At 40.7% G+C, this 14,883-nt stretch overlaps 1 protein-coding gene across 1 annotated transcript; it reads left to right on the top strand.

Moving 5' to 3' along the window:
• Positions 1–1,451: 1,451 nt before the first annotated feature.
• On the top strand, positions 1,452–12,925 carry LOC145894139 (interferon regulatory factor 8-like). The gene is made up of 11 exons (XM_082982612.1): positions 1,452–2,026; positions 5,012–5,192; positions 6,211–6,288; positions 8,026–8,160; positions 8,577–8,623; positions 8,781–9,051; positions 9,353–9,525; positions 9,998–10,141; positions 10,502–10,642; positions 11,069–11,179; positions 11,367–12,925. Exons 1-11 carry the CDS (start codon positions 1,577–1,579, stop codon positions 11,670–11,672), a joined length of 2,037 nt encoding a protein of 678 aa, XP_082838738.1. The 5' UTR covers positions 1,452–1,576; the 3' UTR covers positions 11,673–12,925.
• The last annotated feature ends 1,958 nt before the right edge of the window (positions 12,926–14,883 follow it).

The following is a 14,883-nucleotide window of genomic DNA, read 5'->3' as shown; positions in this document are numbered from 1 at the left end:
TTCAGACCATGAACGGAGCGAAATGGGCAAAAATTGTGTTTAATTGCGATTGTATGACAAATCCTTTTACGGGTGTTTTTTTACAGATTTCACGCGAAAATTCGTGTGTGCTATTTGCACAATGTCGTGTTTTAAAGCTGATTGATATATGGGGAATAATACGAACACACAAAAGTTTTTTTCCTCAGATATCTGTCACAACTCCCTTTCAATACCTACCTGAAGCTATTCAGCGTCGCAACATTTACTCGCTTTTCACAACTCAAATAAACCTGGATCGACAATTTAAAAGTTAAATTTGTTAACACCAACAAGCCATTTCAATTTTTGTATTTTCATGGCATTCTGGCACATTAAAATGTAAAAGGTTTTTAGGTGTTCACCTGTTATTTTGATGACCCCGAAACTTTATACCCCCTTGTCCAATGGACTGTGGTACCGACCAACACCATATATTTACAACGCACGTACCAACGAATCGAAATTAGGGTGTTTGCAAAACCCCACCACGCGTCAATAAAAACTCTTTACCAGAAGGATTGTCAAACGGTTAGGACTACAGGTGTGTGCATTGTGACGAGCACAAAGCGTTTGTATGTAAATTTATATCGTGTTTTAATGTACTTTAGTTAGTGTGTTGCCACACAAGTATGGGTCACGCAACGGTCACGTTCAGGTGTGGTAATAGACACTTAGATTCTATTCAAATGCCAATATACAGCTTATTTATTGTGTACAGTGGTAGTAGTAGTGTTGTATTACGTGGTAACTCCCAGTAATGATGTGTGTGGTGTTGTACCAAGACTGTATCAGCTGACTGAACTGAAAGTCCTACCGTTACCATAAATTGTAGCAGATATATTTTTAAAACGACTTGTGGATGTTGACGTGATTATAAAATCGCTTTGGAATCAATTTGCTACTATACTTTCCAATTTATCGCTAAAAACGTACGCTCATTTCTCCTTTAGAGGCTGCTGGCTATCTAATGATAACCTACAACTTCTGACATAAGCTATTAGCGCTTTTTAGTACTATAATTGACGCTTGCATTTACGTCGTTCAGTAATTGTCATCTTTTGAGGAACATTGTTACATCACAGTGGGGCCGGGATTGTAATTTATGACTGCATTGTGTAATACATTACTACGTCATACCCCAATTGATCACGAACAATTAGACGTTCCAGCAGCACAGTAGTGTAGCGTTGGCCAGTTTACTAAGGAGAAGACGTTGGTGAGGCAACAGAACTCTATAATACCTTTTTATTTTAGTCGTTTTAAGTGTTTTGAGAAATGAAGTTGGATCTGAGCTAGTTGGTTGAGTAAGATTGTTTGTTTCAAGTCTCATTGTTTGAACTCTCTTTCAGACTCCGCCCCCAAGATGTGAATGATTAACACGCACATATTTTGGCCAGCATATGAGTGACAAGTCTATTTTTTTCAGGTTTTTTCCTAGCCGAAATAACCCCCATAGTGAAACTTATATTAAAGCTCGCCGATAATAAGCGCTGAGAAACGCCCCGGGCATCTTACCAAAAGTTTTCTGGACTGATTTGTCATCGCCGTGAGTGTTATGCGAGAGGGCTACAACAACTTTGAGCCACAAGTGCCGTTGCAACAGGCTATGTCCTCAACCGCGATAGCTGTCAATGCTTTTGACCACGCGTACAATCACCCGGTCGCTAAAACAGAGGCCTACCACTCCCACATGCACCAAACTGCAGCTATTGGTGGTTACACGGTAACCAGCACAACAGTGACAATGAGAAACGGAGATTATGCTGGCGGGACATCTCCCGTACAGCAGCAGCCTTCGCCAGCGTCTTCAACAACGTCCAGTGGCAGCGGGACAACAACTCGGTCTGAGCCACCCAAAAGACTTCGATACTGGCTGATTGATATGATTGAAGGGGGGACAATCCCCGGTCTCCAATGGGAAAACCGCGAAAAGACCGTATTCAGAATTCCTTGGAAGCATGCCGGCAAGAATAACTGGAGGGAAGAGGATTGCCAAATCTTCAAGGTGAGTGCTGCAGTGAATTTGTTCAATATTTGTGCACGGCACAATACACAGCATAAGCAGTCAGGCAACAATAATTATAACCAATATAGTATTTAACTTGTAGAACAGTTTATTTTAACCAAACCGATTTGTTCTTCGCCACGCATTTACCATTATACAGTCCAGTTTGAAATGGTACTGTGATAAAACAATGGTTATGGAAGGCTTTTATTGTTCTCTCAAAACAACAATAGGGTACTGTAGTGGACAGTAAGATAATCCGCTTCGATCCAAGATGAAATTCCCCTGAAAATGGTGGTAAGTTGATCCCATTGGAATGCGCATGTTTGTGCAATGCTACAAACTTTGCGAAGGTCATTGCGACAGTTCCTTGGCCAGAGGCGGTTTCAGTTACCTTGCGCTAATGCAAGTTGTCCTAATATACTGCCTGTGGAATTACCCACCGGAAAGCACATTTTGTTACGCCGCACTATAAGTAGGTGGTGACAAGCCAAACCAGTTTGTTTTTGCTAACGTGTAACGAAAATTGGCGCGAAAACGCTTCTTGTCAAAACAATATAACAAAGAAAAAAATAACCGTTTTAAATAATCGTGGGGCACAGTTGAATATCTTTTATAACAGGAAAATATTTTGTGACTTTTTAATTTCATATCAAACTTTTGTTTTTCGTTAAAATGACGCAGATTACATTGTGCCCCCATCGCTATTCCAGTAACAAGGAAATTCACCCAAACGCATGGAAAGTCATAAACTTTACAGGTCATCTATTTCTAATGTACCGATTTATCAAAATAATTCCCATTGTCCCCCTGTGGGCTCGTGAAAGCGTTAACCCCGAGGAAACTTAGAAAGATAAGTCCACTGACCCTCCACCCCTCAACTGCACGTCGAAACCCGGAAGTGACGTAGAGCAGTAATCGAAAATCTCGAAAGCGCGATCACGAACGTGTGACGCTTCAGACAAAGCTTTAGATCGTGCTTTGAGAGCCTTTCCTTGGCTGGTACAGTTTATTCTTGCAGTACCGGTCACGATTATACGCACCGGAAAGTACGACAGTGTTTGTTGTGTAAAGCCGCGTCATTCTACGTAGCTACATTTTCGCAAACCATTAAATTCGAAGGTTTTCTTAGTGAGTACACCGGACAATTCTTGCAACAAGGGTTGTCGTGACTTTGTCAGTTGCGCCGATACGTTGTTATATTCACATTGTGCTTGACGCGGTACAAACTATATGCAGCCTTTTATAACCGTGCTGATTTCCACAAGTAATCAACTTTTTTCCCAACGCCGTGATAGGCTTCCTGTATGAGCCTCCCTTAAACCACGTGACGCATTTTGAGTTTTTTCCTTCTGCCGTCTCCCACGTGTGCCGGGAATAAAAAAAAATACGCGCTTTGAGTGTTGGCATCGATTTCTTTCGGTATTAAGATAACGTGTTACTCTGTCTCGTATAATTTAGCGATTACGTTGGTAAGAATTGCTTCCTTTTTAACCTTTTTTCAACAAAAGCGCGTTTCAGCTGATAGAACTGATATCCTGCAGTTAATAAGACGAAATCCCCGAGGCGCATTTTGCGGAACAAATATTACGTCATGGCTTCGTTAATCCCCACTTTCAATCGCCTAAAATTTAGTCCAATTCCCATTGGGACAAAATCCTGTCGGGGATTTCCCCGCCCTGGTTCGGTCGGCGATGGAAAGGTTCGGGGCGTGTATGCAAATTTAACACTTCCAAATATGGTTGGGGGCCCAACCCGGGTTCCCGCGGGCAATGGCGGGGGTTCAACAAATTTGAGAAACGTCCACACGGTTCGGGTACGTGTGCGCACTTTCTCCATACCTACAGAGAACCACATGTGGTTCCGTCACTTTGAAACTACCCCGGGCGAAACTGTTGTTTCTCAGTCCTTCCCGGTTGAACTTGTTGATACTCGAAAGTTTTCAATGGTGACGAACCTCAGGAGAAATGGTCGAATTAAAGCAGATCAGCAATTTATCAAAACATATTTCAATGCAGGAAAAAACATTTTGTGCATCTTAATCCCAAGTTAATAATCCTTGCCCACATAAGTGAAGGGGGAAAAACATGGATAAGGGCAATTGTTTAGGGTTGGTGGTCAAAGTTCGAATTAATATTAAAGTCTTGTACCCCACATCCTCCATGACCGCACGTTTCCTTTTTACACTGTCTTCAGGTCCCCATGTTCAATGGTCAAAGTATTATCATCGCATCACTACTGAAGCTATGACCGCACGATCCCAAAATAGTCAAATGCGCGAGCCGCTGAAAAATGCGCGAACAATTTCACCAATTTTCTGCCGCATTCCATGCACTCCGCGCACAGATTAACGGCTCTCGTCGCCTTAACGCAACGTCACCTCTCAAAGGCCCGTGAGCACAGTCTCTCTTCGGGGAAATCACCCGTGCGCATCGTGGCGCAGACCGAAACCCACCGATGCGGAACGTCGAAACTAGTGACGTCGTTTGTGCTAACTTGCATGTGGTTTGAACGGCGTTAGGAAAAGTACCACTGTGATTGCGACGTCTTAAAGCGACCAAAAGACCCGGTTACTGACGATTTTGAAATTTTGCTAAAATTTAATTTTGTACAATTTCATACAACGAATAAATTCACGTCTGCATTTTAAAAATTTCAAAAGTCTGAAAAAAGAATGATATAATTGGTTTATTTTTTCCAGAAATGTTGTTTTTGAATTTCTGACTTTACAAAAACTTTTTAAACGCGATGAAAAGCTGATCAAAAATTTATCAACATTTTTATTGATGTTTTGTTCAACACAAGTTGTTTTGTTAACTGGGTAAACAAATGCGCCACTCTGGAGAGTTTTTAAATTTTGTTGCCCAGTCCTTTCTATTTGAAATTACTTCAACAGCACAATTTATCTCTCCGTAGAGAACTGGTTGCGCATTTTACGACAAAACCTGTGAGCTCTGATTTTTTATGACCCGTTTTATTGAGCAGGAGTGGGCTAAGCATCGAGGCAAGTGGAAGCACGGAGACAAGCTTGATGCGGCGACGTGGAAGACCAGACTCCGGTGCGCCCTCAACAAACTCCCGGACATTAAGGAGTTGAGACAGCACAGCAACTTGGAGGGAAACGATCCCTACAGAGTCTACCAGCTTCTCCCTGAGCCCGACAAGAGTAAGTCGTGCGAATCGCGATTGTTTTTGCACGTGAATTACAATGGAATGTCGAAAAAGGGCGGTGTTGTCATCGTTTTTGGGGGATTTGGCGTTTTCTGAATAACAACATTTGACACTGAGACCCCGCAAAATTCTTCGGGTTGTTGCATGTCCGCATTTTTGGGAAAGCGCTATACGTAATTCCGAAACTCGCGCTGCCTTCTTAACGAACAGACCACAGAGCAATTCAAAATGTCAGTGAGAAATTCTCCTGTGACAAAGATGTAGTCTACCTTTAAATTGGCTCGATTGCTTATCCAAATTCACTGCATAACAAATCGAAACTACTGGGAAATACACAACACAGGAGTGTTTCAACTTTGCTATGCAGTCTGGTATAAAGAGTTTGGTGTAAAATTGGTTTCCAAGCCCTTTCCCACCTTTTGCATGTTCTGCATTCCCGGAAAAGATTAAGAAGTGGAGAATGTGACTTTCCTTTACAAAATGTTGGGTGCGGAGTAAAGGCTATTGCTTCCTGCCAAAAGGCAAAGGCTTTTTTGAAACTTCTTGGTATTCCATTTGATAAAATTTGAAACCGAGGGTGAAGCGTTAGAATTTCCGAAAAAACACACTTAAAGTGTAAAGTAAAATAAATTTTGAGTATATCTTGACTTGAAGTCTATTTCGTTTAAATTCAATCAATAAATTAAACAGACAATATCTAGTCCCACTTTTTCGTGGCAACCCCGGCGTTACCAATCCAACACCAAATCTTCTGTGTTATTTTACTCTCACCGTCATTATTAAATGTCACACCAAAGGGTGCATCGTGTATTGTTAAAATAATTTGATTTACAACAACCGCGAAAGTTGGATCGCCAGAAAAACAAGACTTGCGCAAATGTTCGATCCCACCTTTAACCAAACGTAGTTAGAAAAATCTGCGAGACCATCCATCGCCATTAATTTTTTCCACCGGCCCCAAACTTGGAAGCACTTTTTCACGTCGTAAATACTTGATACACGTTTATTTCCAGGTCAAGAAGCTGAAATCTGGCCGCGCAGCACCTGGGGAAAAGAATCGTCACCCCCCAATCACCATGGCAACCCTCACAGTAAGCACTTTTTGACAGTTGTCATTCCCTTCAGACGTAATGCATTAAAAATTAGGACTTTTTGACGTGAACCTAAATACGGCTGGAAAACTTTGTTTCTATATAGGATTGTTAAAGCTTGTATTTAGCGTTTGTGGAGAATTTGTTGTCCGTCTTCGTCGCTGATGATGTGATGTTGGCCTAAAAAAATTGTGCTTCAGGTCTTTGTTTGTCTTCCGTGATAAAAATAATGATTTTCGTCGAAACTTTAACCAAATGCACACGACTCCCACGCACATACGGGTACTTGTACGTGCTGCGTTCGGTTTCCTTAAAAAACTAGGTTGAACTAGTCGTGACCTTGTGTAATCACGTGATAGCGGGATGAAGGACAGCTTGCGGCGTTACAAATATATTGGAGTTATTTCTGGAAAAAAATGTCTCTATATCGGCCAGGCGGGAATAACCGACTTGATTTAAACTCGTAGTGACGAGAACACCAGGAGATGATAGATTTTTTATTGTTATTAATGCATTTTAACTATATCCCCGTCGTGCAAGTTTGGACAATAACCCCGTGAAATATCATAGAATAATAATAGTTTTGATTTGTATATAATCCTTAACTATAAAGTGCTGACACAATAACCTGTCGTAGAAAGTCAGTCAATAAACATAAATTTCTATTCTGTGTATTCAACTCCAAGATTTTCTCACCTAACTACATTAAATACCATAGTGTAAATAAGTCTTGTCATGCAAACCGAAATCATAAAACACGTTTCTCTGGCCTTTCCATTACTCCGTTTTGTGATAAATCTTGGAGCCAAGTTTCTCCACTATAATGAGAAGCATAGAACGGTCGCAAGTATTACATTGTCGCGGTAAACAGTAGGTGAGATTGGGAGGTGCCGGCACCTGCATATGTAGTTTCGGGGTGCGCTTTTAAGCGATAAATGTGTCAACCGCAATGATTACTTAATATCTATCTCTATTTGTCGATCCACGCAAAAAAGGGCTTTGCTCTAGGTAAAATATATAGGGTACATTTATATCTGAAATAAACCCAAGGTTTCGTTACACACAGATTTACAAATCTCTGTCAAAGCCACATCAATAAATAGTTGAACTTCAAATAGAATATATCTGGCAGCAACACAATATCCAAGCTATTATTATGGGAATTATCGCTGCTTACATTTGACATATAATGACTACGCGTTTTGGATCAGTAAGAAACTACTTTTCGCTATCTGGGAAACTCCACTTAGCAGCTAAAAGTGGAGAAGCACCCACGCCGCAACCAACGCTTGTTACGATATCAATATCGTTTACGAGCGGGATTTTTTTTCAATATCTGGAAACGTAAACACTTTAAAGCGACCAAACTATGGGTTAGTTTGCAAGTGAAACTGAAGATGGGCTAACACAAAAAAGATTGTTTATTTTGACTGTTTTGTAAACTTATAATGTATCCGGTTACGGATAGGAACGAACACACTTGCAGCATAATCTCGGGCGAATTCGGACCCGGACCCGTCATAAGTTTCCATGCTAGTCGCAAAAATCACAAGGATCGTCTGCAACGATATATTCTTATGACGTAATCATGCGCTGAATTTGTCAAATTGAAATACTTAATTTGTTATCAGCGGTCAATATTTGGATTTACTCCCGCGGCAAATCCCTAAACTAAATGCTTTCAAATACCCGTATAGTTTGCAAAACCCCAATACTCAGTATTGAATTTCGTTGCAGTGGATGCTTACTACCCTCGCAGGACCTCCTCGGAACATGTGCTGACGTCACCACCCCACCCGGGCTTGACACGTGATCTGATTGCGACCCCAGAGCCCCCGCGTCCATTGACTGGAGACCCGACTCATGCATTCAGTAAGTTCGTAATATATCATCCAACAGTTGCATTTTCACTGCTGTTTTGTTTTTGAACTAAAAACCTTTGACATTACTGGTTACAGCATAAAACACACTGCTTTATTATTGCCAACTCAAGCATTCAGTAAGTTGGTAGTAAATTTTAATATTCTGTCCTTCTGGCACAAATCAACGTAACTGTTATTGACTGACGTTTCTCCTGCTGTTCAGCTATAGGCCACACAACCAAGCATTAAGAACCGTACAAACATGGAAAAGGAACGCTAACACCCCTTGTAAATCACGTGATATAATTAAGAACGCGGAAAACAACAATATAACAGTTGCATTTTCACAGTTATTTTGTCTTTAAACTAAAAACATTTTACACTGCTGGCTACTGCATAAAAACACAGCTTTATTATTTTCATTAGGTCGCATGAAAGTGGAGGATAGTTACGCGGGGATCGACCGCCGCGTGGTGAGTATTTGTCATTTTTTGGTGCATCCATTTTCATGCAGTTCTCACAATCAAACAGCAAAACTACGTTTTACTAAACTTACATCTAGTCGTTCCCGTCGACGGCAATACTTACTTTAACCTGACGTCATTAAATCGGTATTTTGTGATTGGTTAGATCGATGTAGCCCCACCCCCTCGCTACGGGGAAATCCCCCAAGCACATCACATCCCGCGCAAAACTTCCGCCGATTCGACCGGTTACGAACCCCAGGCCCTCCCACCGGCCCAGCTCCCACCCTACAAACCCCACGCCTTTAACGGGGTGTCGTCCCCAGGCGGAAGTGACGCAACCAACATGGAAGCGGACGGATATGACAACTTCGGACATCAGGGTATCGACCAATCAGTGATCGACGACCTTACGTCTATGCCGGAAAAAATGCCAGGTGAGGTTTTACGCTGAGTTGTTCTAATTGGAAATCATGTTTGTTTTGTACAAGTCGAGTTAAGTTCAAAACAAATAAGGGTAAATTTTTCGCGAAATTGTGAGTTGTTCAGCAAAAAATGGCAGGCATTATCTGATGTATCTTGTACAATGCTCGCACTTTTTTGAAAAAAGTACAAAAAGTGTGTATTTGGGTCCTGTTTTTGCGTCGTCCAAGTTTTCAGGCGATTAATCCCAAAAGAAAAAGTCATCATATCATTTTGTGTCACTTCTAGTTGTAAAAATCTACCGTTTCTATGCAGCTGCCCACGAGATGGAAGTTTACATTCGCTATCGCGGCTACAACGTCATCGCTTGTCACGTGAACGAGCCGAAGGGGTGCAGGGTCCACTACGGGGACGCCAGCCTGCAACATATTGCCAGCGCTACTCATGAGCTGCCCAGTGGTGTGTTCGGTTCGGCGCAACTGAGACAGGTAAAAAAACGTTTGTTTGTTGATTCAAATGTATTACAGTACCCAGGCTACCCTGGCATGTTGTAGACGTGTTGCAAAAACTTATGAGGCTAAAAACTGACTGAGCTGTCTTTTATGTTGCTTCGATCTTACACAGAAATACTATATTTTATTTTATTAATATCCGAGTAAGCGAAAATCAAGCTCGTATTTTTTTTCCGAATTCGCAATCTGCAACATTTATACGCCAAAACTTATTTTCAAATTTTCAAAAACTTGCACTTTTAATCATTCAGAGCCTACTTAAAAAATACAACGCGTCAGTTATTTCATTGTTTACAGGGATTTGTTACATCACAAATGCTTGAAACAAAATGGCCCAATTCAGGTTTAAATAAACAAACTCATTCAAAAATGCATCTCTCCTTTTCTTGTGTGGATTTTAAAGTAAACGAGACTGAAACCAGTAACGCGTTTCTCTGTTGTTTTTAAGATTGAGCTGGTAGAATGCGAACCATACGCAGCGTCAGCCAAGCAAGTACAGCTTACCAAGCATGTCCTGAACAACATCAGAAGGGGTCTCATACTCTATTACGAGGACGGATGTTTCTTTGCTAAAAGATTGTGTCAAAGCAGGGTATGTGGCTTTCTGTACACTCATATACTTGTAGGAATATCCCATAAGCATTAAACATACATGTACTATGTGTTCGTCTGAAGTCTCGAAATCCACAAACTCAAATACAAGAAAAGTGTCTCAAATTAGATAAGCTCTACACCTAAGGAAAATACTATGCAAAAATTAAAAAGTACCTCTCTAACTGCATTGGTTATTATGTGCTCATTCAGTAAACTTTGCCACAATTGAATTAACCATGGATATAGATATAGCCCTAAGAAAAATATGGTGGATTAGTTGAAGTTGTATTTGGACCTAATGGTAAACAGTTGCTTTGGGTCAGTAACATGCTTGCTGATGAACTTTTCGTGTCGTCAGGTGTTCGTTATGGGGCCCGAATCGCCAGAGAGTATTCCAGAGAAACTGGATCGAAACCAACCCCTCAAAGTGTTTGATTATCGCAAGTTTTGCGAGAAGTTGAAAAGGTTCGCCGACGAAGGAAGGCTGAGGCCACCTGAGGTAAGGTTTCGCATCACATCGGGTTTTTTCTTTAGAGGCAAACGCATTGTTTGACGCCGAACCACATCGCACAGGGTCTTGTGCTATTGGTTACTTCCTTGTTAAGCTCTAGGTCGGTCCTCACTCCCTGCTAAGGTTCACGAAAAATATTAGACTAAATTTGTTTGTACAGCTTGCATAGCTTTGGAAGATTTGAATAAAGCTTGCAATACATTACGAATAACGGCTGTACAAAGGTTATTAAAGGCTTAGTTGTTTGTGTAGTTAACAATGCTGCAAGTAAATTGCTAATTTTGCAAATCCTAAATGAATTTGTGATTTTTGTTATGTAACTTTTTGATATAAAAGATGAAATTTTGTCGGGGTTCGCAAAATAGTGATTTAGACTGTTGACAAAAATGTTAAGTTTTTTACACGTTATTGCAGGTGGAAATAACAGCGTCGTTCGGACAGAATTGGTCCATGAGGACTCCCATCGACAAGAATTTGGTTACCCTGTACATGATACCTAGGGCTGCCCGCTTCTTATTGATGAAGGTAATTCCACTTATAAGACATGTTTAATTTGTTGAAATACATTTGTTTAAGAAGCAAACAATGTTGTGTTTGGTTTATCAGTCAAAACCTCAATGTTAATCTCTTTTTACCGTTGTTGACATTGGCGCTGAAAGTGCAATAAAACTAACCATCGGAAATCCACTAAAACGCTCCATTATCTTCATAGAATCGCGAGAGACGCGAATTTCAGAGTCTGAACGACAGTTTGTTGTCGTCGGGCCCAGACAGCTACGACCGTTTGGCCGAACGAGCCACCACTGAGTCGGTTGTCTGCGTGGAAGCTTTGATTAAAGAGCTTAACGAAGGGAGCCAGATTGGTCCTCTGTTTGACCTGATGGGGTCCTCAGCTGATGTACCCCAAGCGGTAAGTACCCAGCCTCAAGTAACTCCGTATCAGACGGGATTTTTCCAACAAAACCGGTTGAATCCGGCTCCAATTGAACCCCTCAATGATGTGGATATGGACATGTAGATTGTTAGTAATTTGGGTGTAGTTTATTATCACGCTGTTGCTTGGACGTTTTTGTCCATCAGCCTCTATAGGGATGTGGGATTTTTAATCGAAACCGTTTCTCTTGTTATGTGTGGACACGCTGTGTTTAATATGGTTTCGTTGTAATGTGCCGAACGCAAATAATTCGCGTTGTTTCGCTTGACCTTTCGGTTTTTAGCATACGATGATGCTATGCGAAAAATCGCAACAAAGAGGAGATTAGAAACTCGTTTTGTGGCGAAACAAGTGATGTAAAATATTAATTTTTCGGTTAGCGATGCAATTATATGTAGTCAAGACACTGTAGAACAACTAGTAGACCGTCATAACAAATATTAATCCGCCACTACCAGCATTTACCCAGATGAGGAAGGCGTTTCGTGTTTAATTGTCGAATCGCATTTCAAAACGTCCATGTATCCCATCAGCACCTTCATCACTGCCTGTACAGAAACGTAGCTTTGATAGTTAAATACATTTTTCACGCATTTTTAGATAGTTGTGCATGTTCATTGTTGCCAAATCTCCGCGCTTGTGTACATAAATGTGAAGTTCCTTTGTCGCCGCAACCTAATGTGTGTGTAGTTTTTTGTAAGGTGTGTGTGTTGAATTATTTTTAACCCTGTAAAAATACGTTTTTCTACCGGCAACTATATCCTACTTGTCAGCATCGCGCAACATTAACTTTGTCACAGCGTTGGAATTGATCTTATCCTTGTGATTCAATTCTACACCCATACGTGATTTTTCGTGCTATAATCTTCACCGAAAAATGGCGATCCGTCAAAAATAAGAATTCAACTGTTTGTTTAAATTCTGCTGCAACTCCGTAATCAAACTGTGTGAGCAACGTAACATGAAAAACTTCCAAGCGGCTGTAAAAGTAAGCCGGTACGGCGTTCCGAAGGAATTCAACAACTGCTGGTGTGTCCCAAATAGTTACTTAAAATTTGGCAAATATATTCACTTATTTACGAAATATCACCAAGTATGCGAAAACACAATGGTTTATTTTTCGTGTAAATTCAATCTTCCCGGTATAGTTTTTTTACTTGTACCACTGCTTCCAAGCAAAAACATTGTTTCGTTCACAACAGACGCACCGTGGTCACGTGACTACCGTTGCTCAGCTCCCGCCCTTTCGATTTTGTTCCACCAACTTTTTGTGTGACCGATGCTTTCGAATACTCGGACATTTTACAATTTGTAAATAAACTATTCACAGAGAGGCACAGCAGCATGAATTGTTTCCGAACCTGCGTGAGTACAAAAGAAAAGGGGATTTCGTAATTTTATTCTATGTGTATGGGGATTTCGAAAAAAATGGCCACAAAGAAGAATTCCTTTTTTTGAAATTTCAGTTTCGTCATTATTTTAAGGTCATTGTCGACAGAATCGGTTTCCAACAAAAAAAACATCGTTTCTGTTTCGGATAATAAAGCGATTCGGGAACATCGCGGAAACGTGTTTTTAACTTGATTTGAAAAAACCTGCAGCCACGAAATGATTTCCTGAAACTAGCAGGCCAACAATCTTCTTATCAGTTGGTTTATTGGTTGTAAAAACAAGGTTTCGACCACGCAGAAATGCTCAGATTGTATTTGAACCGAAATATCCGAAAACAAGTAAAACTCTGCATGAGGTCGAATCGCCAACTTTTTAGTTCATGGAATGTCACTGCAATGTTTAGCAATGGGCGTAAAACAAAGACTAGATAGAAGTAATTGGTGCCACAGTGAGTGTTAATAATCTTTTAGTTTTTATACCCAAGCACTTCCTTGTGTTCAGCTGCACCGCGAATGCAACGCAAGGTAAGCAAAACACACACAAGCGCCTCATGCACCATCGGCATTCCAGCAATGCCAGTAGATTAATTGGCCTCCTTGCAATAACTTCCTTTTCGCACCAAACTTCCAACAATAGGCAATTCATTTTCCCTCCGCCTGCCACATGGCCTGGGGTAAGTGAATCGTATCGAAACTAGGCACACAAAAACTTAGGTCGGGTTGTCAAGCTGAAGAATGTGCGACGCGGCATATGTGCTTTGCAGGAAAGTATTGTGTGACAAACTTACCACAAACAACGAAGGAAATTAGGCATGTCCTCTCCATAAGTGTCTGTCGGGAACTTTTGCGGAAGAAAAACAAGAATGTAATGCCCTAGAGGCCACGATAAAACAATGTTCGGATGCCTGCAATCACCCTTAGTCTTTTTTGATAAAAAAAAACACAATGCTTAAAAGTTTTTCGTTAACTGGTGAAAGGTTACAAAGGGTTTGTGGGAAGTTTCGATTCTGGAGACACAATATGCAGCGCGGTTTCGCAGCGTCGGCAAAGTAAAGTTGTATGAAAGGATGACACGATTGTCTTGGTTGCGGGCTTCAAATTACAATGAAAGTACAACAATGTACGGTTTTTTTACCCAAATCACCGGTTTCGAGTAAACCACCACTGACTGCAAACCCTTTATAAAGTAAAAGCTGCATACAAGATAAATTACAGAAACGTCAACACAGCTTTAGACACAAGAAAATATAAAAATGTGATTGTGGCTTATAATCGACATTCCAGCAATACCCGCGGATTAATTGGCCTCCTTGCAATCACTTCCCTTTCGCTGAAAACTTCCAGTATGAGCAATTCATTTTCTTTCCGCCTGCCGCATGGTCTGGGGTATCAGGTAAATCGTCTCGAAACTAACAACCATAAATCTACATGTGTTGTCATAGTTAGAATCTTGGCTCACATCTATTTATTTCATTTTCCATCACATACACAAACAGTGCGTTATAATTACATATCATGCTACAATTACCTTCATTCATAAAATTTAGTGTATTTTTAAATATCTCGTTTATATGCGCTAGTATCGACATGCGCCTCACAGTGTGGTATTTACCAGCATGTATGGGTCAAGCATTAAATGTACGAACGCCTACAATGGCTAATTAGTTTGTCCGTAAGACGTTTTGCGTTGTTAATTTACAATAGTGTTTTATTTTGGACTTTGAGTTTTGCAAGTTTTGTGGCAGTAAATACTGAAATAATTTCCAACTGCATAATTACCACCTGACTTCTTACAGACACTCGTCTTAATAAAAGTACACAAAATGATTCTTTAGCGACACCAAGTGACAACAACGTGAGTGCATTTCGTGCGACAGTATGTTCATCAAAATCTTCGTTAAAAT

The sequence above is a fragment of the Ascidia mentula genome, chromosome 3 (assembly GCF_947561715.1).
Source record: "Ascidia mentula chromosome 3, kaAscMent1.1, whole genome shotgun sequence".
NCBI classification, from domain to species: Eukaryota; Metazoa; Chordata; class Ascidiacea; order Phlebobranchia; family Ascidiidae; genus Ascidia; species Ascidia mentula.
Note: the sequence above shows the minus strand (reverse complement) of the source record. Positions and strands in the feature narration are given on the sequence as shown.

Excerpts from the sequence above, each read along its gene's own strand:
- LOC145894139 (XM_082982612.1), top strand. The coding sequence starts at position 1,577 with ATGCGAGAGGGCTACAACAACTTTGAGCCACAAGTGCCGTTGCAACAG. Across the intron at positions 8,161-8,576 it reads AGACCCGACTCATGCATTCA|GTCGCATGAAAGTGGAGGAT; the intron begins GTAAGTTCGTAA and ends TATTTTCATTAG. Across the intron at positions 11,180-11,366 it reads CCCGCTTCTTATTGATGAAG|AATCGCGAGAGACGCGAATT; the intron begins GTAATTCCACTT and ends TTATCTTCATAG.